Source organism: Typopeltis vanoorti, chromosome 11, assembly GCF_054136105.1.
Source record: "Typopeltis vanoorti isolate ZY-2024b chromosome 11, IOZ_Tvanoo_1.0, whole genome shotgun sequence".
Taxonomy (NCBI): Eukaryota; Metazoa; Arthropoda; class Arachnida; order Uropygi; family Thelyphonidae; genus Typopeltis; species Typopeltis vanoorti.
In genome coordinates, this window is record NC_143559.1 from 13929190 (window position 1) to 13956437 (window position 27248).

The 27248-nt window shown below is 34.8% G+C and overlaps 2 protein-coding genes across 2 annotated transcripts in view; one reads left to right on the plus strand and one right to left on the minus strand.

Moving 5' to 3' along the window:
- LOC150101313 (ras-related protein Rab-22A-like) overlaps positions 1-27248 on the plus strand; it is a 377479-nt gene that overhangs the window by 30762 nt on the left and 319469 nt on the right. The gene's annotated exons all lie outside the window — the stretch shown is intronic.
- RabX4 (RAS oncogene family member RabX4) overlaps positions 1-27248 on the minus strand; it is a 103843-nt gene that overhangs the window by 18901 nt on the left and 57694 nt on the right. Inside the window, exons 2-3 of the mRNA XM_090400293.1 lie at positions 27062-27122; positions 3140-3200 (exon numbers count right to left, since the gene is read on the minus strand). Coding sequence (XP_090256419.1) covers positions 3140-3200; positions 27062-27122 — 122 coding nt within the window. The remainder of the gene's footprint in view (positions 1-3139; positions 3201-27061; positions 27123-27248) is intronic.

Sequence of the window (27248 nt, forward strand, 5' to 3'; positions counted from 1 at the left end):
AGCTTGCCTAGCTGCAACACGAAATACCCAATGTGTTTTCGTTTCCTTCAAACTAATCTGAAGAGTACAACAGATAGGCGGTAAACAGTTTAGTTTACGTCTGGCTTTCCTTTGAATTTACGTTGTTTTCGTTTTATTAAAAAAAAAAAAAAAAAAAAAAAAAAAACGAGAGAGAGAACTTTCAAGTTCATGTCTGCGAACGATTTTTTTTCGAAAGAAATATTTTAATCTGATGTTTTAATATTTTAATGAAACAACACAAACTATTTATTCAGAATCTTGAGTAAAAAATTTTTCAATATTCTGTTTTTCATTCTGTTATAATAATAGAACGTAATAGAATAAAATATTTAATTATATATGTCAAAATTATACATATTTTGACGTCTACTCTTTCTGTTGTTACTCAGAATTTCATACAGAAAAGCTCTGAGATCTCATTCTGTTAAAGTACATCCTCAATAGTAGTCCTTGCTCGTGTTAGTGAACTTGTGCTTTAACCACATAATAGAGTCAGGAAGTTATTTAAAGTACTATGGCAAAGCCCAGAAATATGTTTCACTTCTTGAGTTTCAAATGTTACAACTTGGAGAGGAAGTTGTTATCGATGATTCCATTAGTTTGGTTTCTCATCGGTGTGACGCACTGGTGATTTCGCCTAAGAAAGGAACTGAATCACATCCTGTGAGCAACAGAATGACAGATAATTATTTATGCAGAAAACACTTATATTCAGGGTCCTATGTGGCCTGAAGGAAGTGTATACACATAATTAACATGCTTTATTATTTGAATGTTAGCAGTTCATGAATGAATGTCAGGAAGAGCACTTTTATAACTTGCCTAGTGACATACAGAAAATTTCTTTATATGAAGATATTGAGAGGTCAATAAAATCAACAGTGTTTTCTTTCCTCTCTCACTAAATTTTTTATATTCATTTGCATGAGTGACTTTTAACAAGTTTTAAATTTTGGAAGGCCATTTACAAGAAATAAAAACTGGAAATAATAATACTTGATTTAGGCAGAATCTTCGAAATATGTAAATATATATTATGTCAATATAAGTACGAATACAGCACATCACTTCAAGGTGGTATTTTATTTTATTTTGGAGTGAAGGTTGGCGCTTTTATTACTTAGAAAGAGGGAAAATGTTATGAATGACAAATATAAAAACGAATATACCTCTACATGAAATCTTGTCATTATTTTTAAGGAAAAACAATTCGACCAGTTAAAGTTCCTAAACATTTCGGAACAGGACTGTTTTTTTAACCTACAGACAAGTAAATTAGGCCTACTTCTGCAGGGCCATTGACCACAATTATATCCATAAGACAAGTTAATAAAAACTGTGTTAGCCGCGGTAAAGAGCCTAACAAAATTAAAAATGCACTTTATACACCGCTTGATGACTTTACTGTTTTAAAAGTCACTGATCTTTGCTTCGTTAACACTAAAAACAGGACGTGACGAAACCTTTAAACTCGTTCAGGCATGACTGAATTATTGAGTAATTTCTGCGTCATAGGCAAGAAATCAGTGTAATGTGTCCTTCCATGTGAATACGTGAATGTTTTCGCAATGAATGCTGAATGTTGGTCATCCGATATATATATATATATATATATATATATATATATATATATATATATATATATATATATATATATATATTTATATATATATATATATATACACAATAAAACCCCTTTTTTACATTTTCAGGGGACTGATGGAAAATAGTGTAAATAGCAGGAAATGTAAAAAAAAATATTTAAATAAGGTTAAAAGATGACTTTTAACCTTATTTAAGGTTAAAAGTCATCTTTTAATTACATTTACATTACATTACAATTACATTTATCTATTTAAAAAAATCTTTAATTGTTGATTGCTTTTCGGTTTTTTTTTTTTTTTTTTTTTTTTTTAACATAGCGCCAGATTGCTTTGCATTGAGTTCAATGCTTGACCTGTTTTTTACTATCGTGTTCAAAGTGGACACGGAGAGTCCAAGACGGCATCTTTTGCTAAATGCACACGTGTTCCGGCATGCCAATCTACACTTCGCAGAATTGCCATCTTTTCTTCTACCGAAATACATTTTCTATCTTTTTTCTCCATGTTACTAACATGGATAATCCACCACCGCAACTTGAAAGCAACTTTCACATGCTAAATTACGTAGCAGAAATTCTGCAATATCAATTCGTACTGTGATTGAAAAATCACGGTATCGCTCATCACTACATTACTGCTGCAAGCGTGCAGGTCACCTGATGGCAGAAACAAAACTACAGACGAAAGCAACGCCGTCTGGGAACAGAAATGCGCAGATTTCCGCAGAAATCGATTCAAAAATCAGTATTTCTACCCGAGAAAAAAACGCAAATCACAGGAAATAACGTCCACATCAAGTTGCTAATGGCGAGAAAACAGTATATCGTAAGAATAGGCCTTAAGACGGGACCAACGGAAAATGACGTAAATGGCAGGAAAACGTAAATTGCGGGAACGTAAACACGGGGTTTTACTGTATATAAATATATCGGATTGTTTGCATGTCCTGTATCAGTCTGCAAATAGTTGCACTGTCATTAGATAGCATAATTAAGTAATCCTACCATTCTGTCTACAAAAATGGCAAACTATCTGGCAGGGACTGAGTACTAATTGCTGTCCACCTCCACAGGTTAATAATTTGAAATAACTGACAGCAAAATTGGGGTGTGTAAGATTCCAGATCAGTCCTTTTCAGCACCTTGAACTTGCGATGTCACTTAGCTATAAACATTCAACCAAATTCCGTTCCTGATGACCGAAGGAACAGAATAGAATTTGTAGTTACTATAGCGTATCAAAAGATCGTTCTGTTTTTATTTAAAAACACAGAAGAAAAACTTTTACATTTTTTTCTCTGTTAAAAATTCAGATTTATTAAAGAAATCTGATTTGCGAGAAGGAGTAGCTGATAATTTCCTCTGAGACTGGCTTGTTTAGCTTTGGTTGGAAAGCTTTATTATTAGTATGTGGAACCTAAGTCTTTACCACCCGAAGAGCTCATGGCAATCATCGGATGGACTCAGAGTCGCGATTTTATGTATAATATCTAATTGTGAGAACATTTTACTCACCATTGCTCCTCTGTAATAAGCTGTGGTTAACGTTCGAAATCTTTCTTGACCTGCAGTGTCCCTGAAAAAAAGTAACACTCAGCAAATTATACAGAATATAGAGAAAAAGATCTAAACTTTTTTTGTTGTTGTTGTTATATGGTTATGTTACGAGAAGAAAAATGAAAATATATTCAAATATACTACTTTTATATACAAGTTTAAAATAGTAAACCTCAAACTTCCTTCCTGTTATATATTATAAGACATAGTGCTAATAGAAATATGGAATGAAAGGAGTATGCGAATTATTCGTTCCAGAATTGATCATATTCATCTACTTAATGAAAGAAACAAGAACATGAAGAACGCTGGAGGATAACTTAAAAGCTGAGAAATACCATAAGTAGCAGAAGACAATAGAGTAAATTTCCGCAAGTATTCTGCAAAGTATAGCATAATTTTGTTTCGGCATACTTATTAGAAACCAAATCTCAGCACTGTGGAAGCATTTTTGCGTAGCCTTTCTCAAAATTGCAATTTGGGCATCACTTCGTATCTATTTTTCACACTTCTCAATATCATTTTTTTTTTGCACTAGAATGTAATTTTTCTCCTGTAAAGTCGCATACTGAATTATGTCGTTGAGAACAGTAGCTGTGATCTCTGATGACTAAAGCAGATCGTTAGAGTACCTCCGTTTCCTCCTAAATTCTTATCGTCTATTGGCACCACGCCAGAATAAATGATCAACTTATACATTCCATTCTTCGGATCACTGAAAAAAATTAATAAGTCAAATTAGTTTCAGAATTCATCCCCAAGTGGAGTCGCCATGTGATAAGAGGAAGCCTTCAAGGCTCAAGAACCATCAAATAAATCCTCGTGGACATTCAAGACAAGAGAGCTTGATCAGTCATCTATATGAAAAAAAGATTCAGTTCCATTTTGGGGAAAAAATCCGATGGAACATTTCTGTATAAAAAATTAAATCAGGATTACTGCTTGCTCTTGGAATCTGTGAGCTACCGAATTATCTGTAATACCAAGAAAGAAAAAAAAAAACTTGTGTAAGCGCGTAATAAATCTTCAAATGCTGATGTCGGTTTACGCAATATTTCTGACGTCATTACTTTTATAGACACATAACAGCAGCGTTTGTAAACTGTTGGGTGTATCCTAGGAATTACTTGCTCTAATTCAGAATCAATTGCTACATTATTTGTAGAAAAGCGAAGAGAAATTTGAGAGAGTGCCCAATATTCACCACATGTACAAGCATCAAATCTCCCCACGGTATTGTTTGCTACACTGTCTGTGTAAGGCGCCTTGCTGTCCGCTTCTTTTTTTTTTTTTTTTTTGTTTCTTTTGCTCCATCTAGCAGCTGTATGAATCTATTCTGAGCTAATTCGTGTCTGAATAAATACTATTTTCAGAAAGTTTAAATGTCATAAACCGCGCATGTGGAATAAATGATGAACAGGAAATGGAAAAATGGCAGAGGATGTGGGAATATAAAGTTAGCAGCGCCATAAAAACAGGGAATTGATAATTTCAAATAAAGTTAGTTAATTCAGACAGACATTTAAAGAAAAGGATTCACTCATATTATCACGGATACCAAATTGGCCGATTTTCATGGAGAGTTGAAGTAAAAGGGAAGTGTTATAACACTCCAGGTGCCAATGGAGATCACAATCTTTATAATATTCCAAGGGTCGTACGTGTATATCCTTTAGATAAGACTTGACAGATATTATTGATATTGCATATGAAAACATTTGAATTCCTTCCTTTTTTTTTCGCTTGAATTATTTTTTCGTATTTTCACTTACCTTTTCCTGATATAAAACAAATATAAGAAACTACAGGTTTAGTGCACGTGAAGCGCTAAAATATAACATATTTCATTGTAAAACTAATAAGTGTTACGGGTTGTACTGATTGATACCCGTCACGCGGAGTATAACAGGTGGCCGAAGGCAGGGTTATGCTTCCCAGGTGAAAATAGGTGAAAATACTTGTAATCATAATATTGCATCCTTCTTAAGCGACAAAGGAAACCGTTTTTTTATTTAGAGAGAAAATGATGAAAATATTCATGTTTTGAGTCTCTACCCTTCGGGAGAAAAGAGGTCACTCTTGATCATTGCAATAAGACAGTTATTTATATATAAATTCCTCCACACGAGAGGTTACGAAAACTAGAGTGTTGTATGTAAACAAAATTAAGGAAGGAAGTTTTCTTCTCCCTTAATTTTGCTCATCTTGAATTTAGGTTTCGTTCTCGGATATATAGTTTGAACTATGAAATGCCACACCGAAATGGCCACCAAACTGAATGCCAAAGAATAGTGATCAGAACTTTCCCCACCTTTGCAACGAGTTGCCCGTGCTTGTACTACGTTCTAGGACTACTTGCATTCAGCTCACGCTAGTATTCGCCGATACTTTTATAGTTTTTTTATACTATATTCGGCATGAAACTCTCTGACATGAAACTCTCTGATTCCAATCTTTGAGTTTCTTATTCGGTTTTAAAACAATGTGGGATTTAATATCCCCTTAATTTAATGAATGTTTATATCGCCGAAATGAAGCCTGTTGGCTCTTTATATTTAAGTAAAATACTGTCTTAAATATCAAAACGAAAGAAACACATTATTTAATTATGCAAAAGTGAAAATGTTATAAATGTTACAAGATTTACTGTTTTAAAGTGTCTAAGATCTTTGAGCTCCATTCAAAATTTAGATCATCGCTTTCCAAATTTCTTACACGTCGGTCAATTTTTTTTCATAAGCCTCTTTATGATATAAACTCGTGTTTTGGATTAGGCTCTTAATACTGTATTTTCTATTCTCAAATTCACTTTACCTCTTTCCGAACATTTATTAGGGCAAAATATAAGTTATATTAAATCAAACTGATAATGAATGAAGAGAGAGCAAATTACAGCAGTTTGCTGCACTTGCAGGTTGTAGTCTAATTACCATTTGCACCTGTGATCTGCGCATAACGACCTATCAGTCGTTGTGCGCAGCCAACATATATAATAATATATAAAACATATATAAAATATTTTTTGGCATAACGCTTAGTTAAAGGGTAAAATAAACCACGATGATTCAGTTATTAGAAATCATTCATACTGGTTAAATGTTTTATTCGTGGTTATGCGATACTCTTAGTCTGCACCAACCTATCATAGAAAGTACCAATCCATCCCGATCGTCTCGCTGCTGTGGCTCGGCATTTCACATTCATAATAGAATTTATACCGTAAAATCGAGTATTCGTAAGGAAGCAGGTAAAGTGTAAAAACGCAAAGTGTAAAGCGATGATTTGTGAAGAAAGCAGGGGATAAAGTGGATGTGTGTGTGTGTACACACACATGAACACGCACGCACATAGTTCTCAATTATATACAGCCTCAGTTCCTCTAAAGAATTAAGGCAGTTGGAACGAAGAGAAGCAGGCTCAGTGAATCAGAGTTGGACTGTAAAACGATGTCGGGTAGTTGTACCCGAAGAGATGTCCATCTGAAATGGTCCATCTGGGAAACAGTTGGTTGAGTAAGTTGAGTAAGAAAGAAGTTGAGTAAGAAAGAAGGATCATCGATCAGCCGAAACCACCCTCCTCAACACAGTAGAAATTTTTAGATTCTCTAATGCACCGCTTTAAAAACGAGAACAATTTTCTAAAGTTGGATGGATTTAAGAGTTAGTAGCCAAATAGGCAAAACAATAGCTTCTTGAGTGGAAAAAGGATATAGGATATTAAGTGTTTTGGAGGTTGAACAGTTGATGTAATGCTTTTGTGCCAGTAAAGAATATAGGTAAATGCTAATCCGAGAAAGGAGAACTAATTCTATTTGGGGATTTGTATATTATCAAGACTAAGGGAAAGTGAACTAAGTTCTTTTTTTTTTTTTTTGCAAAAAAGGAAAAGACTGTGTCTTGTTAGCGTTGAAAGTAAACGCATTATCCTCACTCCATCAAAAGAATAGTATCAAGATCTGTGTGTTAGGATACTGGTTGTAAAGTTTCTTGAATCCTGAGATGTTTGGGGGCACCGTAAGAGTTTATCAGATGTGGGATGAGTGGATATACTAGATATACGTCAGCAGAACTCTAGATACAGTTATTAATCAAAGAGAGAGAGAGGGGGGGGGAGCGAAGGTCAGTTATACATAGAAAAAAGACGACAGAGAAGCACTCTCGAAACACTCCTGCTTCTATGGGCAAGTTAAAAGAGGGAAAGCTATTTACGACTCTCTGTGATTGACGAGAGAAAGAGAGAGAATTTTTAGGTAGAATGTTTTGTGTGTTTTTTTTTGCAATTTTTTTAATCAGAAATTTTAACTGCACCGATACTATTATTGTTCATTATTCTGTTCATGTTCATTTTAGTGATTAGTTGAAAGAAAGTAGGTGCATGTAATGTGAAAAATGTATCTAGAACATGATGTCTATATAGAGAGCTCGCAATCTCTTGCCATATTGTGGTCCAGCATCCTCTACCCCCATCCTCAGCACATACCACTAGTCGGATTCCTCTCCTACTATTACATACAATATGACAATGTATGTAACAGGGAGTATACTCCGGCTGGTTGAGATGCCTCCTGATTCATTACTATCAGGTTCGGCCCGCGTATCATTTGTCGGTCGACACGAAGAACCTGTTGACATCCTCGAATGGAGATCTTCAAGTTTATCATGCCTTGCATTGCAATATAAATGCTACATTGTATGGAAAAGGGAGGGGAGCTAGAAATCTGAATCCCTACTCTGGGAACCAAACATGGTATCAGCCTATTCAGACCTCTAGTAATAAGCTAGTTCAGGCCTCTAGTACTGCGTGATCTAGATCAAGTAACAATCAAAGCGTAATAGATCATCAGCTATTACCTACTTTCACCGTTCTGATAGATTCCGACTGATTTCTACTCGACAGCTGTACCTAATATGAACACTGTCTGAGGCGTTTCTTAGTGACTGAGTAGCCATGATTGTTTTCAAATGTGATCGATGTTTTAAGTTGAAATGACTTACAGTTTAGTGATTATAGGTAAATATATTTTGCAAAGATGGCAGAGAATAATTGAAGTAAGCATAAATTTAATATGGATCTGATGAAACTGACAGGTGTTAGAATATGCAGTACAGTATATTCATACATTTAAACAATTGTTTTGAAAGGGGGTGGGGAGATTTGCCCGAGTTAATCAAAAATTTACTTGGAAGGCGATCAAATTACGATAACGAATAAAATAGTAGCATCTGATGATCAAGGTAATAAGATAATTCATCTATTTGCAAAAATAATTACCAAGCTGCTACCCACTCTGATATACAGTGTATATAGTTTTGGCATGGACAAAAGCAAAACGTCATGTTTGTTCTCTGGAATCCCTGTAGTCCGCATGGCTGCTAATATTTATGACTCACTCTATTGATTTGTGAGAAGTTTCCAAAAGTTTCCATTAGAGGAATAGATTGAAGTGTTGCGAGGCTGGTGAACCTCTTTATATGTCGTATGGCACCGCCATCTCCATGGAGACACATCTCATACACTTGAAATTTACACACAAATGTGGCGCCCCTGGTGGCTCTGCAGCAACTTTTATCTGGCGATCTCCACTGACTCACTCTTAGGCGACAGCATGTCTAATAGCTGTATAGCATGCTTGTGTCTATGAAGTACCTCTAGCTCCGAAGCCTATCGAAGGAGTGCAGGGAGATTAAAAACTGTCATTCACGTGCTAGGTATGGGTAGACACTGGCGTCGTTATGAATTCGCTTCTAATGAGTCTAGAGAGAGAAAGAGAGAGAGGGAGAGAGAGATGGTGAAGATGATATTTTGATTTACACTCAGCTGCTATGGGTAATTTTAAGACGTTTAGCTGTCTCCTATGTTCCATAACACGAATCTGTCAATATACGAAAGAAAAAAAACAAAACGAATTTCATCATTTTTTGTTAATCTTTAGTTTCGACAAGTGTGTGATAAATGCTATTTAATATTAGGAGTCCATTATATGCTGTCAAGGACAATCAGATTAAACTGTTATTAGTTATTAATCTTCCCTACATAATTTGTAGAGATATTCCATAGTATTCCATTAACAGTATTTTCACATTAATTATCCGTGATTACAATTAATTCAGATGTTTTTTTCAGGCTCACAAATTATGAAAATTACAGAATTAAAGAGAGCGATCTTATATAATTTTTGATGTTTTAGGCTGCCAAGTGTTTCAGCCTTAATTGTTTAATTCATTCCCATAGCTATTGTTCTGCCAATTTCTCCGGAGAATAATAGCGTGTCTCTGGAATGCATTGCTGCTTTTAAGGACAAAGCAGCACTTGTTAAAATTGCACGTGAATGTGTTTAAATCACTTGTCTTAAATCACGCAAACGTTTCTCAATTTAAGAAAAAAGGACAACGTGAACCTTTTTTTTTAACCTCTCAGCAGTAAAATAACGTTTTCATAATACTAGCACGATACATTATACAAAGCTAAAATCATGTTTCACCTTGGGTATGTAAGGACAAGCACTGTTTCTGAAGATTACAACCGAAATATTCAGACGAATCAGCCTGTGGCAATTTTTTTGTGAACGATTTGGTTATAAGCGAATTGTGTTTGATGGAACCTTTTTTCGCGAAGGAATAAAGTTGCAAATTTAGATGTCTTGTAATGTCTCAAACACATCATCTAGAATCTAGATGATTTCACGCGGGGAAGAATTATTGGAAAGTTTGAAGAAGGCCGCAGAAATATTGATATTGCCAGAAAGCTTGGAATCTCACACAGCGTTTCCAGGCTCTGGGCAGCGTTTCAAACCAATGCCCTCTCTCTACCACGGAACATGAAGACAGATTTTTGATTATAACAGCAAAACGTAATCGAGGTAGTACGATAGGTCAGCTTGCAAGTCGGCTCCACTCAAGCACAGGTATATCTCGACAGACTGTGGCAAGATGTCTGCGACAAGCAGTGGCGCACCCAGAGGGGGGTACCTGCCCCCCCCAAAAAAAAAAAGAAAAAAGGAGAAAAAAAAAACACTAGAAAATTTTCCAAAAATGTTTTCCCAATTAAAATTAATTTTTTTATATTTATGTTGTGTCGTGTCTTCTATTTCTATACTACTTATGAATTAGCGATCATTGCAGATGCTCAGTCATAGGCCGTATGGGATACGTAGTGTGTATTCTCAAATCGTCTACCCAACTCGGCCCACCCCCAAGATTAAGGCCCGTAATTATATCCGAAGGCCTGTAGTCTATGCCCCTTTATCCACTGCTCATCGTAGAGCACTTTCATTGGTGTTGTATCCTTAAAAATTGGACAAGACACCAATAGGATAATGTACTCTTTATAGATGAGAGTCGTTTTAGTCTTTCCTCCGATTCTAGACGATACCTGATCTGGCGTGAAATTCTCACGATTGTACTGCTTACAATCATGAAAATGTTCTTGAAAAGGAAAGATACGGCGGTGCTGGGGTCATGGCGTGGGAAAGTATTATGCTTAATGGATGAACCGAGCTACAAGTGCTGGAAAAAGGAACTGACTGGAACGAAGAGACTATATTGCAACGAAGTTCTTCAACGACGTTTTCGATTATTCCGTGGTGCTGAAGGCGGATGATTCCTTTTTATGAATGAAAATGCCATACCACATCGCACCCGAGCAGTAGAAATACTTCTGGAGACCAAGGATATTAACTGAATCGAGTGTTAGCACACTCCCCAGATCTCAGCCTCGTAGAACACGTTTGGGACGCATTGCTGCTCGAAATTTCTCTCCAGTAAACAAGAAAAAAACAAGGCCTTATCGTTGCTCTGTAGGAGGATTTGGCCAGTTTGCCTTAAGAACTGCTGAATTGGTTTAAGCATGGCACGACGTAGTGAGAGCTGCATTGCAGTTCAGTTTGGACATATTCCATACTGAAATATCTCTCCTCATAGTTTTCTATAAGCACTGTATACTAATTATTATTTAACTACGTCCTTTGTAAATTTGTAACTCTTGCCAAAAATGTATTGCAATTTAATTGGTACGAAATTTATAACAAATTTTTGTATAATATAATTTATTAGTATGCTGGCAATAAATTTATGTCCGCATTTGGCTGTAGTCATGAAGAAATTTTCTTCATATACAGGTAAAAATGTAGTTCGTCCCTAGCTTTTGGACATCAGTGTACTAAATTCTACCTAAATATGCTCCAGGCAAGTGCATTTAGGTAGCATTTTTAATCCATTCTTTGGGGAGGGAGACCTCTGTTATTTTTTGTGTAGAAAAGACGCAGTATCTCTTTTTTGAGTACCTGCTATAATAAAATAAAAATATTTGCATATAATCAAGAAGGCTTATGGAAGTATAGGTTTTCTCTCACGGAAACTCGTGTTTTTCGTCCCTCAGAAATGGCAAACTGGCCCCATAAACACTCAGTTCTACAGATGAAATACCTACCCCTAGGGGATGCAGCAGACTTTCCTAAATCCCCTAATCAGGGTACTCAGTCCGTGTTGGGCGGAAAAGAAATAGGTGGAATCAGGAAGGTTCAAATAAAGTGTTTCCGTAATAGTAACCATACAATACTGAATTTTTGAGAAAAATTTTGTAAAAAATACAGTGGTGGCTTAGGCAAAAAAATAGCCATTTACAGACATAATCCAAATAATCCATATTCGTAGCTCAAATATTCATTATTTTGCCTACTTTTATTTGTGGAATTTATTTTCCTCACCTTTCCATAAGCTTAAAACAAATGAAACAGTATCTTCTTTTGTTAATACGAAACTGATGGGTCTTTGGTTTGTACGTGATCATCTTTGTAATTGGTATGTAATACAAAATAATACAAACGTATGCGTAATACAAAATAATACAAACCTATGCGTAATACAAAAAATGTATAATAATCTTTGTTGCACAAAGAAATTGCTATTTATGTCCATAAAAGCATTTCTGCACATAAGTGGAAGAGAAAGCAAAATTTCTCGCTGAAATAAATGCCAATTAAGAATGATTTATTTGGTAAATATAAGGTAATCGTAAAAAACTGAAAAGTATTCACTCGAGAGCCATTCTCGTATTTTTCATCATTTTATTATTATGAATGCTTTTACTGTTTTAGCTAAAATACTTGTAACATCTTCGAGAAGGTGAGAAGGATTGACATGAATTTCTAGTTTATGTGAACTGTTTATGGTGTCTCAGTGCTGTCGTTGTGACTCCCAGACGTCTGGAATGAAAGAGATAGATAGAGAGAGAGAGAGAGAGAATATGTTATTTGGTTATTTTATTTGAACAGTTAACAGAAATATAAATTATTTTCGATAAATAATTTTAACAATAAACAAAATCAAGCAGCCTTTTAATTACTTTATTTATTACCAGTTAACTGATGCATTACTTATAATTATTAATTTTGTACTAATAAAGTACTAAGACAGTTCATAATTTAGAAAATGGTAATCCTAATGATCTTTATACACACGTTTCAGTTAAAACCAGCAGTAGTTTAGTTCAGCGGAGAACATTTCGAGTCAATAATTGCTCGAGAATGCTCTGAACTGTAATTTTCTTCATCCACATGACTGTATTATCCATATGTAATACTCTCAGAATTGGCAGATTTCCTAAAGTTAAGCGCAAGGATGAAAATGAATATACGAAAGCTCATATAAATATATCACATGATTTCAACCATGAGACAATAACATAAACGGGTAGAGGAAATTTGTGTGACATTAAAGATGCATGCTCCATTGGACCTCGCTTGCTTATTAACCTAAATAATATTGCATCAGTTATTGACCTAGAATCTCGTGCAAGAAGCACGAATTCATTGTTTATGAAGATTCAATTACCCTCTTATTTTGAAGGGTTTTGTGTATATTGAATTAATCAATATTTGTTGTATAACATCACAAATGCAGCTGATGAATTACAAAATACTTCTTTAATGAATATTTTAAAGTGCAATGAAAACGAAGTCCTCAGTTATTTTTAATAATTTCCTCAATTTTTTGCTACAAGATACACATAATGAACATATTATCTTTCATGCGGACTGGGCAAACAGAAGAAGAACCATTTCGTTTATTCTCGATAAGACGCTATCTCAATTTTGTCCACTTTCGATTTACGCCATCATTACAACCTTTGCTAAAGTGCTCCTCGTGTTGATAAGTAACGACTTCTCCCTGATGCATTTAGCATGCCACTTATTCCATTTAGTCCATAGCTTGATGGTCTAGAACAGCGCGTCCCAAACTGAGGGCCGTAGGTTTTGTTGAGGGGGACCCGTGAAATAATGAAAACAAATTTAAAATCTTTTAAGACTAAGTAGAATTTTTTTATCTTAAAAGAAACGTATTTAATTTTTATTATTTCTTTTTTGTTATTTTTTATATTTTAACGGAAAAAAGCACACATTGGTGCGGATTCACAAATTTTGCTTCCTGCGTATTTCGACGCTTAATGAATATTAGTAAATATATGCTTATTCATATAAGTTCCATTTCAAAGCAGAAATCTAAGAATTGCAGTTTCAAATATTTCACCTGATATTGACTTTTTGTGTTGGAGTATTGAAACACATCCATCACATTAAATTATTAAACTTCTTTTATGTTTTTAATTCTTTCTTTATTACTAATCGTTTTACATTTCATGTGCTTGTACTGCAAATGTACAATAACAATATATCTATCTATATAAAAATATAAGATAATGTGCCATGTCAAATGTGTATGTCGGATACTAAAAATGTGATATTTGCATTTGATTTTTGCAATATTCCCTGTGTATGTTTTGTATTGAATATAAATACAATAAATATTATAATAATATATGTCTATATTACAATTTTTTTTCGAGGGGGGCCGTGAAATATTTTAATTTTTCCAAAAGGGGGGGGGGTGGCATCCAGAAGTTTGGGAAGCACTGGTCTAGAACACGGCCAACCAAATCGAAGCATTCCTACTTTTTACGTTTCACTTTTAACTAGTTGACCATTTATTGAACCTTTTTCAAATGAATTTCTTTGTCATTTTGGGTTCCTGAAAAATGTTTTGGTGTAACGAATCTTGCAGAAACATTAAAAATCGACGCTGTCTGTCATTTGTATTACTATGAAAGGCTTGCGAAATTTCTTACTCCCTGACGTCTTAAAAACCTTTTACAAGCTTTGTTAAATACATCATTGTCATACACAATCCCGAAATAATTCTTCTATCACAATTTATTATTGCTTCTTTCATGTTGGTATCAAATCAGAAAAGGTATATCACACCAGTAATATAGACTCAGTGGTTGAAGGTTGGTAAGAAAAGTAACCATTTAACTATTCATTCTTATAATGAAATAAAAAAAAAGATAAACTAGAGGCTCTGCTTTATTTTTATTTACTATTTCTTAACAATATAACCTCATTATCCATATAACCTCATTATCCTCATTACCACACAATATAACCTCATTCTTTTCCATTATTTTTTCTCTACTGCGTAAAAGTTTTCCAAAGCGTTGTATTAAAACTCTTGAGGTTTGTTTTCGGAACCTTCTCTCTTCTACTCTGGCCTGTTCGTTATTTTAGAAATACATACTCTTGGCATGTTTCTCCAATTTAGGAAATCACCAGAAATCTAGGTTGTAGGGAGGACGTTCTACAACAAATTCGATTTCTTCGATAGTCATTGAAGTAAACGGTTGGGAAGTTCTCAAAATGGACGATTGCTTTCTGATCGTCCCCGGCATTATTAACCTTATAACCTTTCACGGGGATTCGCATAAAAATTCTCATATATAACAATACAATTCGATTGCATTGTTAATCGAGAAGTTTATTGAGATTAATAAAATTGCGAACTGTATACATTTTGGAAGTACGTTTTCTTTCTGATTATCTGTTTTAAATATAGCTGTAGTGCTCTTTTTAGAGCTGCCGTAGCTCAATCTGAACGTCGACGTCCTTTGCGTAGAAAGATCGAATCTCATCTAGGACACATAGAATCGCTAAGGAATTTTGAACTGAAAGTGGGTTAGCCGGTTTCAAATGGAGTTTTATTCCTATTATCCTATTGAAAAAAAATGCCAATATAATATATGCCAGTCTGTAGGAGAGCTCTGCCATTACTCCAGTAATGGCAGAGTTTTTTTGCCATTTCTTCTGCTAGAAATCGACTGGTAGTACATTTAAATTTTAAGTCGGCAAAATTTAAGGAAAAAAAAAAGGTTTTAATATCAAAGGTATGAAATACCTTCTGTATAAAAATATTTTTATAAAAGGGATAACTTTCGTAAATTATTTTCTTTGAACAATTTAAAATGTAAATAAATATTTTGTACTCGGTTGGATTTTTTATAAACAACTTAAAACATATTTTCAGTAATGTTATTCTTCGATTTCGAAGAAAACATTTTAGTACATGTAGAGAATCAACTTTTTCTTTTATCTAGAGAGTGAAAAAATTTCTTTAGCACTTTGTTTCCAGAAGATAAGCATTCGAAAATCAATGGGAAACAGGAAAAATGATTTAAACTCCATAATGGAGTGGTGCTTTCGCCTCTACTAGAGCATTGAAACCAACCTCGCATTTAAAGACGATTTATTTGTTCTAGTTTTATCCATTGATAGGTCACGGTGCGATGAATTAATGATGGGTATTAAAACTTCTTCTCCTCTAAATTTCTTTGGTACTTTTATGTGGGCACACACACACACACACACACACACACACACACACACACACACACACACACACACACACACACACACACACACACACTCACACACACACACATGTGCTGAAACTTCAGCCATTATTCCTGCTATCTTGGCTGGAAGTGATTTTCAAAGACTTCCTGAGAGTTTTATCTAAATGATGTATCTGAGTGGTGGAGACTTTTACCAGATCAAACTTGTGATAGCACGAGATGCAGTTCCACCTCACATTCTTTTCATTCGATACAACAGAAATGATTTTTCACTCCGAAGACCTAATCGGAACGGTAGAAAGAAATCTACATTTTCTGCACGTTTACTTCAACGTGAGTTTTGCAGTCTCCACAACAACACTTTGTTCCAGGCGATTTGCTCGATATCACGTATATAAATACCGATCCAGGAAAGATCTCAGTGTGTGTGTGTGTGTGTGTGTGTGTGTGTGTGTGTGTGTGTGTGTGTGTGTGTGTGTGTGAGTGTTGAGGTGGGGGGGGATGATGTAAACAACGAAAGTTTACATGGCAAATGATCTAGCCTAAGGAAAGTTTTAAACAGAAATGTGAGAAATAAAAGACCAAAGTGATGAAGGTGGAAACAAAATACATAAAGAGATCAGTTGATGAATAAAAAAAGATAGTCGTAAAACAATTAAATCCATGGCATTAAAAGAGAATTTGGGCACATTTGCTTTATTCTTATGAAAATGTATTTTCAAAACAAATTTTTTCTCTTTTTATTTCTCTTTCTCTTTCTCGTTGTCTGGCTTGTGGCTATAGATGGATCAGGCGAACCAAGAGTGATTGTATTCTAAATTCAGGATAATTTATGGGTGATTGTCACCTGGCTGTATTTTTTCCCGAAACGTTACTGATGTTTAAGCTACTTACTAATGCCTCATGATATTAAATTAAAGCAGGCCATCACCCGTCAATATTATCCAGGATTTACCTAGATTGGACTGGCTGACGAATCTTGTTGAGGGGAATCCTGAGCAAGCTGAACTAATAAAGATTACCTTTATACATATCTCCTGATTATTCATTAAAGGAATCTGGCAAATGCGTTATCATTTCACGGATTCGTTTAAACTCAAAGTCGTGATTCCGATGATTTAACTATGTAAAAGATAATACAGCAATCCCTCGATTAGTGCCTAATGCGTTCTTTAAAACAGGCGTATTAATCGAAAACGTACTAATCGAAAACGTACTAATCGAATATATATATTATATAATAACCTATGGGAAACAGTATAATTCGTTCCTCAAATTTCTTTTTTGAACCTTAATTTTTTTTATTAAAGGATTAAGGTATGTCTCAGGGCCTAGTTAAAGTAAAGCCATGACGCTGAAAGACAATAAAACATATTCAGAATATAAATTTTATTATTCTACTTAACAAAGAATTGAGCTAACGTAGTTTGACGAGAATTTTGTTTCTTTTTATCATACAACCGACGGTATGGCCCTGTTGCCTCTTCTGCAAATTTTACTGCTTCTCTCTTCATCATCGAATCTTTTTCACACATTCACTTTTTTGCTCACTAATTCTTTTACCCATGATTAAAGCTTGGGAAAATACTTTAAAATAAAAAAGTAAGGAAAACACACCCATATAACATTGCAAAGGAGGCACGAGATACGACCATCAAAGCGCTATGTAATCATAGTACGCTCACACTTTTGTACAGCTTCGCTTGTCTTGGTGCCAAGAATAGTCGATTCATGCTGAAGGGGAGAAAGAAATGAAGGACGTCGAATCCATCGCCAACACGTGCTTTATAGATAAAATTTCCCAACTGTTATACAAGCAAAATAGTTGCCACTTTAAAAACTGCAATGATCATAAAAGAGAAGTTAATTTTCCGACGTGTAATAATAAACAATTCATCCCAGAAGACGGATTGATTACCCTATTATCGGAATGGATTCTCCTTTTTGTGACATGCGCAGAAGTGTTGAAGGGTCTCGAATCTGTGGGCGTACTATAGCAGACGACATAAATATTGGCGGTAAATTTTTGAACATAGTGTACATGAAAGTAGTGTAGTATGCCATTAAAAATAACTTTGTAAAATGCTTTAAATAGGTAATAACTAAATTATTTCATTCTAGTGAGTGATTTTTTAAAATAGTTAGCCATAAAAATGTATAGATAGAATTTTTTTAAGATCTGTAACATTTACTTTTAAGTGATAGGTGCACTAATCGAATTTGGGTATCGAAAAAAATGACGCACTGATCAGGGGCGCACTAATTGAGGGATTACTGTACTGTAAAAAATTATGCTCCAATGAAGAATTGAATGGGATATTTCTATTTCCACTTATAATTTTTATAAAAAAAAACAATCAATATGCAGACAGAATAATGAGTGCGTTTGTACTGTTTAAGCAAGCCACATTCCATTTCTGTTCCAGTTAAAGCGATGGGTGATAACACAGTGTATTTTCTGTACGAAATAAGCAGACAGTTGATTGAAATAACCAAACTGTTCGGTTAACATTATTTACTTAAAACATTCATTTCTAGTCGGATTAGTCAAAAAGTTAGCACAAAACTCTGAAGTTCATATGAAATGACACATCGGAGAATTAGGATTAGAAACGGAACTGGCTCACCTTTGATACCAGTTGAACATTCGAATCCAGCGAAAACCTTATAACAGTTATTCTGGTTAGTTTGCATTAAAGTTTAAAAAATCTTTAGCATTTCAATATTTCTCTTAAGAGTTTTTTCTTGTTTGCTCTTTCTTAAAGTATAACTCAATGTTTTAAAGTAATTCATTTACAACAAACAGGAATCGTTGTTTGCTCCCTACTGCATTCATAAAAGAGTTTCTGAATAACTGTGTGGAAGGGAGCGAAGATTTTCAAAAGTCATTACTGTAATTATATAACAGGGATTAAAAACACCGGTAATTAATTAGGCAATTCGAATCTTATCCAATGGAGTGAAGCAAAAAGTTTATTGAATATTTTTAACATTTTGATATGTTTTTTAAGATTTACCTCTAAGTGAACAGTAGAAGCTTCTTAGCCTTCTTTATACACAAATGCACTTTACTTTCCGTTGTGGAGTTAATTCAGAACTATTGTCAGGTTGGTAGATATGTGAGGATTTTAAGATGACCATGCATTTAACAGTGCTATAAAATAGTATCTTCGTTAATTCATGAAATTAAGAATTATGAGCACATTATGATTGATGAAGTTCCATACTACTCGTTAGTGTGAAAATTTTAATGTATGGAAATTTTATGGAACTTCAAAGCATTAAACTCGCATATCGAATTGTAACCACCTTAGACGAATTGCTTTTCCATGATGATGGTGAAATTTTTTCACACATATCATTTTGTACACTTGTCTTGCCAGTAGTACAAAGAGGATAAGAAAATATTTCTTATAGTATTAAAATTTTAAGAATAAATAACTGTGTGTGTGTGTGTGTGAGAGAGAGAGAGAGAGAGAGAGAGAGAGTTATTACATGCAGATTGTAGAACTTTGGGTACAGCTTTCTGATTTAAATTCCTGTTTCCTTTTTCTGTAACCAGTTCTCAATTTAAGTTGTTCATGTGTCGTCTTTTTTCATTTGAACTTTCGAGATTTATAGGTAACTGAAATCTTACGTGTTGGCTCTTAGACTGAAAAGTCCAGTTAATGCAAAGAATTAATAGTCGTCCTTGGTGTCATCGGAGTGCGCTCTTCGTTTTCAGTGATAGTCTAAATGCACTTTCCTGAGTATGACATGCTATGCATACATCATTTGCATGCTGAATGTTATTCCATTCAACACCATATGACAAGCTGTGTGTACCTCATTTGCATGTTGAATATTATTCCATTCAACACTGTATGACAAGTTGTGTGTACCTCATTTGCATGTTAAATGTTATTCCATTCAAATACAAAATTTTAATTTTGATTTTGATAGTTTATAATAAAGGGAAATATTCCCTTTATTATAAATGGAATATTTATAATAAATATTATAAGAGAATATTATAAGAGCTCACTCAGCAAACAAAGATCGAATAGCGTTTCAGTATCATTACTGATTACTTGTCCATTTCCACCCACTGGAACTGATTGGCAATCAGTGAAAAAAATAATAAAAGAGATTCATAAGCCACATAGAAAACCCGAAGCTGTAATTTACTGTTTATCCTATAAAACAAGAGCTTTAACAGCACGAATGTCTAGTTGACATTAAGCCTCGCAGTGATATGTTTTTGCAATAACCTCTGCTTCAAGACAACATTCTAGCTGGGCTGTTTTCTTTTTTTTTGGATAAAGAATTCTACCTATAAGAGATATGCTGGCAGCACTTTAGAAACTGATATCATCTAATGGACGCCAGCAACTCTAAGCCACGTACACGCTCGCACCAGTTTCTTTTTTCCTTAGTGATCTTTAGAAAACTTGGTCTCATCTTTCCATGTCTTTACAACGCTCATGCGGACAGCAAAAGTTCAGCTTTTCTATCAAAATAAACTTTGGAAAGCGATCTGACGGCGAAGCATAAACAAGATCGAGGCTTTAGGCGTGATACATTTCAGCACTCTCAAATAGTGAGAGAGAGAGAGAGAGAGAGAGAGAGAGAGAGATTTAAATTACTTTCCGAAAGTTTCCATTGCTTTTAAAATATTGGCTTAATAGCAGGCCTCTCTTCTTTTTACTTTTAAATCTTCTAATTGTCAGCCTCGATATTTTCTGATCTACTATTCGCAAAGGTGCGTTTTATTCCTTAGATGATGGCTCAAAGTTTTAACAGACGATATCAACAACACTTAATTATAGTGTGAAATGGTTACATTCTACAGCAGGTATGGTATATTATCTCTGACAATTTATATCCATTTCCTTCCTAATTTAAGTGCCCTTTAAATAACTATAAAATCCAAACAAACACAAGGAAATAGATTTCATGCGGATCACAGACTTCCTATCGCCAATGTTCCTCAAAATCAATCCCTTATCTGCGAAGATTCCATATTACCAGATTTTACATTTTTGTCTTCAAAGGCAAATCCACCTACATCTTGGTTTTCTACTGTTGTTTTCCTGAAAACATGGCAAAGAGCACCTGTTTTGCTAATCTTTCCCCTTTCATTCTGTTTAAACTGCCTTACCACCTGAAAGTAGCTCTGTTAACACATTCCTGATGCTAACAATGTCAAATTCTTTCCTAATATCCTATTTTTTAAATATGATACTGCAATTGATGGTATCTGTTCACTCCACTAATCTTTCTCAGAATTCTCATATCAGAGGTCTCCAGTCTTTGATCAAGTTTTTTTTTTAAATTTCTAACCCAGCTTTCAGATCCATAAGTTAAAATTGGTTTGAGCGTTGTCTGATATGCAGTTAGTTTAGTGTTTTGACTAATTTCTCTCTTATTACATATACATTTATTCATTTGACTTCACTTCATGCTATTCTAACTTTGCTAATTTTCCTCTCTATTTCCATATTTAATTTGCCATCTTCATTACAAATTGTACCTAAATAACTGAAACTATTTACTTATTCTGTAAGTTCTCCATTCAGGATGCAGTGGATGGTTTCAGTGTTTCTGCCTATTTTCATTGTCTTTGTCTTTTTATTGCTGATTTTCATACCAAATTTATTACATATGTCATTCAGTTTAGTTAGAAAATCCTGCAGACTTGCACTGGATTTTTTTTAGTATTTTAACATCATTTCCATAAAGCAAAGAGCTAAGTGTGATATCTCCAATTCTAATATCAGATTTATTGTTATTATTAGTATTATTATTATTATTATTATTACACATGGGCACCTTCATTGAGTCCGTAGACTCATCTAGAGAGGGCCATTTTAAAAGCATTATCAATTACCAACAGCTTTACAATTCCTGTCAGATTTTACTTCAGCATGTGAAATGGGAAGTAATGAAAAAGAATGGGTTTTCCCCAACACACTATCAGGTTGATAGCTATCTTGTACAGGAGCAAGAAGTCACTGTAAGAAAAGGCGTTGGATTGCCTGATTGGCTTCAGATTGGAAAGAAAGTTAGGCAAGGATGTTTACTTTCTCCTCACTTATTTAGTACGTATGCTGAGAACATCATGCGTGAAGCATTGGGTAAGCTCAAGACAATGAAGTAGGATAGTAATCTGAGGTATGCCGATGACACCGTACTCGTCTGTAATGACAATGAAGAACAATGACAAATTCTTGACACAGAAAATGAGATCAGTAATAACAGAGGATTTAGCTCAATCCTAGCAAGACAAAGATTATGGTTCTCAAAGGAAAAGTAGACAGGGAAGCTCCTGAGAAACAAGCGTACCTTAATGGAGAAAGAGTTGAGGAAGTCAGCAAGTTCAAGCAGCTGGGATCCATTATTAATGTGAAGAATTGCTGTTTAGAAGACGTCCGAAGAAGATTAGGAATGGTTAAAACAACAGTCAGAGACCCTTCTAAAATCTGGAAGGATGGATATATCTCCACTGGAACAAAGTTGAGGATTTTGAATGCAATTGTTTTTCCAACATCGACTTATGGATGTGACACTTGGAACCTAAAACAGTCAGATAAGAAAAAGATAGCTGCTTTTCGAATGTGGCGTTGCCGAAGGCTGTTGATGATATCATCTATTAAAAGGCATACAAATTAATGGGTTAGAAAAGATCAGTAGAACTTTAAGGTTCTTTAGATTGATTGATCTTCAGAGAGTTGAAGCCTCCAGAAAAAACATACAACAGGACTACATGGCGAGGACTGGTGTGGCACATCACCGAGCATCGGGATGACCATATGGCATCTGTGTATATCCAATAAACAGATAATGATGATAATAATTTTACCTTTGAAATCATTCACCTATCAAGCACACAAAACTGACTCTGGCAACCTATTCCACTCATTCACGACTTTCCAAGCAAAACTTCTAGTCCTCACTCCCTTCTAATCATGCTCTTACTTAATTTGCATGGATGATCTCCAGTTTTGCTCATATTATTCATGTTATGAAATATTTCCTCTCAGTCAATCCTATCCGTCCTTTATCTGCCGATCACCCAGCTTTGTAACTGGCAAATCTTTAATCTCTCCTCATATGGAGCATCATACAGACTTGCCACCATCTTGGTCACTCGCTTCTGAATCCGTTCCACCTCGTTCACATCTAAGTAAACCAGGCGACCAGATCTCTGAGCAGTACTCTGGATGAGGCCTTATCAAAGCCTTATAAAAATGAATAATGATCTGCATGTCAGGTTGTTATTCAATAACCAAGTCATCCTATGAGCTGTTTTAGCCACTTTTGGTCCTCTGAACTCCAACTCTATATCCATCAACAAATTGACATCCATTCATCTTTTCACATACTGCCATTCTATTTATATCATCCTATAAAATATCAACATCATCTTTGTTGACTGTTTCTATACCTAATTTTGTATCTGTAAACAACTGAATATATCCTATCAGATCATTAATGAAGAAATTAAATAGTAGTGGCCCAAGTACAGAACCCTGTGACACGCCACAGGTCACATGCTTTCTACGGGACTCTGTTCTTGTATAAACTACTGTCTGATATCTCTCCAACAACCACCTTATCCCTATCACTATCTCCATTTCCGCACCAATTTGATGCAATTTATGTACCAGGATTCCATGCGGTATCCTATCAAATCCCTTTGCGAAGTCGAAAAGCATCACCGTGTAGTCATTACCTTTATCTAACTCAGCTATCATTTTATTATAAAAAGTAAGTTACTGAAGCATGACCTACCCCTCACAAAGCCATTCTGCTCTCCATATAATATCATATTCCTATCCACCCATTATTGAATTTTGTCTTTAACCAACTTCTCCAATACTTTTGATCGCCACTCCTGATATGCTAATTGGTCGATAATTTCATACTTCGAGCTTGGAACCTCCTTTACAGTTAGTTCATATCTAATAAATGAAATTATAATTTTTATCATAAGTATATAATTATAATCCTGAAGAAACAATATTATTAAAGAATGAATATAGGAAATCGAACAATGACGGAACAAAATGACCTCATTGCTTATCAGCAGTTTCCTTGGAAAGTGCAAGGGAAGATGCAATTAATCATTTATTAGAAAATATATGACGCAACGTAATATGCCCCAGATTTACGAAAATATGCACGTAGCCTCTGGTATTTGACGAAAGGGCACTAATTTGAGCTAAAATAAAAATTTATTTCAGTTAATATACAGTATTAGAGGATCAATTCAATCATTTTTTTTTCACGCACTGACAGATAAAAATATATTAGTATCCTAAAATAAAGCGTTTTATATTTTATGAGATTATTGACAAATGGCGTAACTGTGAAATATTCATAAATTCTCTTATAAATGCAAAAAGAAATTAATAAAATTGGAATACTAAATTTCATAAGTGAATGAAGAATGCATTCAGACATTAATCTGATATCAGAACACGTATAAATAAATACGAGATGAATTGTTCGCGAGACGCTAAGTTAATTCTCATGCCGTATAACCCTCTCTAATTTTAATATTAGAGTCTGATCGATGTAATGTAACCAGATATACATAAAATATCTGGTTACATTTTTGGTTTGTTATGTAAATAAAAAATGAGATGATGCGAGATAATTTAAGTTCTTCAATCAACTAAGTGCAAATTTTCATGCCGCAGATACCCATTTTCAAATATAAGGTGGTTTTACTGAATTCGTATTATTCTCTGAGTATATTATTCAGCAGACCATTCTTTCTTGGATTAAAGCAGCAATCTAAAACAGACAGTTTGCATGTCTTTTTATTTGATCTGCTTTAAAATTAAGGTTGAAAATAAAAGTGGAAATTTTGCAGCCTTTATTATTACATAATGAGCATTTGCTATTTAAAATCACTTAACCAAATCCTTTTATATTATACACACAACATATAAGAACGTTTTTCCTATGCTAATCCTATCCACTGAAAGCTGTAAACTGATAACATTATTAGCATTATGGGTGGATTGGCTAAGAGTTTGTTTATGTGGGATTTGCTTTGGGGAACAAATATGGTACCTATGGTACTTTTTTCAAACTATTTCAGGCCTCTAATAGGCAGAGAACAGACGACATAACCATCCACCACCCTAAAATTACCAAACATCCACATCACACTGCGATTCGACCCACGGTTTCTTGGTTAAAATGCGGTTAGCCGAGTCTTATACCCTCCTCCAGTCAGGCCATAAGCTTGGATTCCGTTCACTTACTGTCACTTATAATTTGTATTTAAATAATTCGCTTTAATTTATTTGGAATTGATTTTTTATTTAAGAAATACTATACAAATTAATTGGATAGCGCATAAAATGCATATTTCCCTCCTCACCTATGATCAGTTTGACTTAAATCCTCTAAAGAAAGATAATTTCCCGATCATATTTGATTTCTTTTCTTGGACGGACTTTTACCTCTGACCTTTCCTGGCACAAAAACATTTCAACTACAGCTTCTGCGGCCTCCAAAAAGTTGGGTATGTTTTTTTTTTTTTTCGCACAAGACACTACTTCACAGCTTCTAATTCTATACACATTCCAAATCCGCCCATCCATGGAATATTGTTTCGACATTTGGGGTGGTGCATCATAATCCTCTCTAAGATTGCTCGATTCTATCAGAAGTGGGCATTCCGGTTAATAAATGATCCCTATCTCACAGATGTTCAATTTTTGCTTGTACCTCTTCTACAGATACTTTCATGGACAGTGCTCTGCCGAATTGGCCACTTATTCCTACACTTTCCTCCAAAATTATTAGACCAAGAGCCTCCACTAACCGACACCTTTTTACAGTCCATCTTGAAACTCACCGAACCAGCTTCATTCCATCTATTTCTCTTTTTTGGAACAGCGTTCTCCACCTTCAGCTGTTCAAACAAAATGTGAACAGATTCCTCCTTTCTTGTTATCTTCTTTCCCATTGTCGGCCTGGTTGACCGAGTGGTTAGCATATCCCTTCTCCAGCCAAGAAGCTGTGGGTTCGAATCCCGCCAGGGGCATGGATGTTTGTGATTGTCCTATTAACCGTTTACCATATGTACTGCTGTAACCTATGTTTTGGCGCAGCATGATCCTTGATGTCTTTGCGCCATAAAAAATCCAAAATAACTAACTAACCTCTTGTCCCCACATGGCACTAATCTACTATAGGTCTTGTGAGATTTTATGTGTGGGGCTATATATAGTATATACAGTACACCGTAGATTTATGAGCACATCTACTCTTGTGAGTTAACTTTAATTAAAATTTAACTGTACGTTTCGATCTTTATTGCAAAATGATTTTCAGAAGCATACATACTAAAAGCAACTTTCTGTACTAGTGAGTGTGTTTCAGATTTGTTCTAGTAGCTGACTTTTCGCTGTTCGCCCTGGTTCCCTGGCGAAAACAATGGGGGCCTTGTTTAACTGGGCGACGCCCTAGCCGGCATGAAATTTTGTCATGTTGTACCATCATTTTGTATTTTGGTTTAACCAAAAAGAATATAATTTGCTCCGCTAAATCCCAAATTGCCAGCCCATCCTCGTTCGTTCAGTATCCAGGTAGGTACCCAACAGGGTGCACCACGTGAAGGTGAGGATTGGACATTAAGTCAGAAACCCTGGTCGGTTCTCCGCATTCCTTTAAAGGCTATGTGTAGGTCTCCTCTCAGGTATACAGCTTTGACCCTTAAGCACCTCTGAGCCTTGGTACTTTTTATTCATTTAGTCGAATTTATATTAATTTATTAAATACACAGACCTTAAAAAACTTTAATAAACAAGAATTAAAGAAGACTGTTCGATAATATGGTCACTTAAAATTTACATAGCTTCTTTAGGTTGATTAAAGTTTGGCATTGATGAACCAAACTCATGCAAGCCTTTAAAGCGATTAAAAAATATATATATATAAACCATTTCTTCGTTTCGAGTACGGGGAAAGCTTGTGCTGAGGTGGTCTAATACCACCTCAGCACAAGCACAAGAATATCGCTTGAAGGACATCACTTTTTTTTTTAACATATCAGAATAAATACTGATACAAATACATGATTCTGGCAAAGCACGTAATGTAACTGCATTATCTATGGCTCGCAAAGCGACCTACTCAAAATGCGCATACGCGTAAGATGGATAATATAAAATATTAAGAGAGCGAAAGAATACTTACCATATCTGTAGTTTCACAGGCATTCCATCCAAGTTGATAATCTTCTGTTTGAAGTCGATACCTGGGAAACGTATTTTAACGTATGTTATTTCTACTTTGCAATGGGTTATCAAAAAAGTTTACTATTAGCTGTTTCAGTTTACTGTTTCATTATCGTTTATTGTAAAATTTCAATAAGTAAACAAAA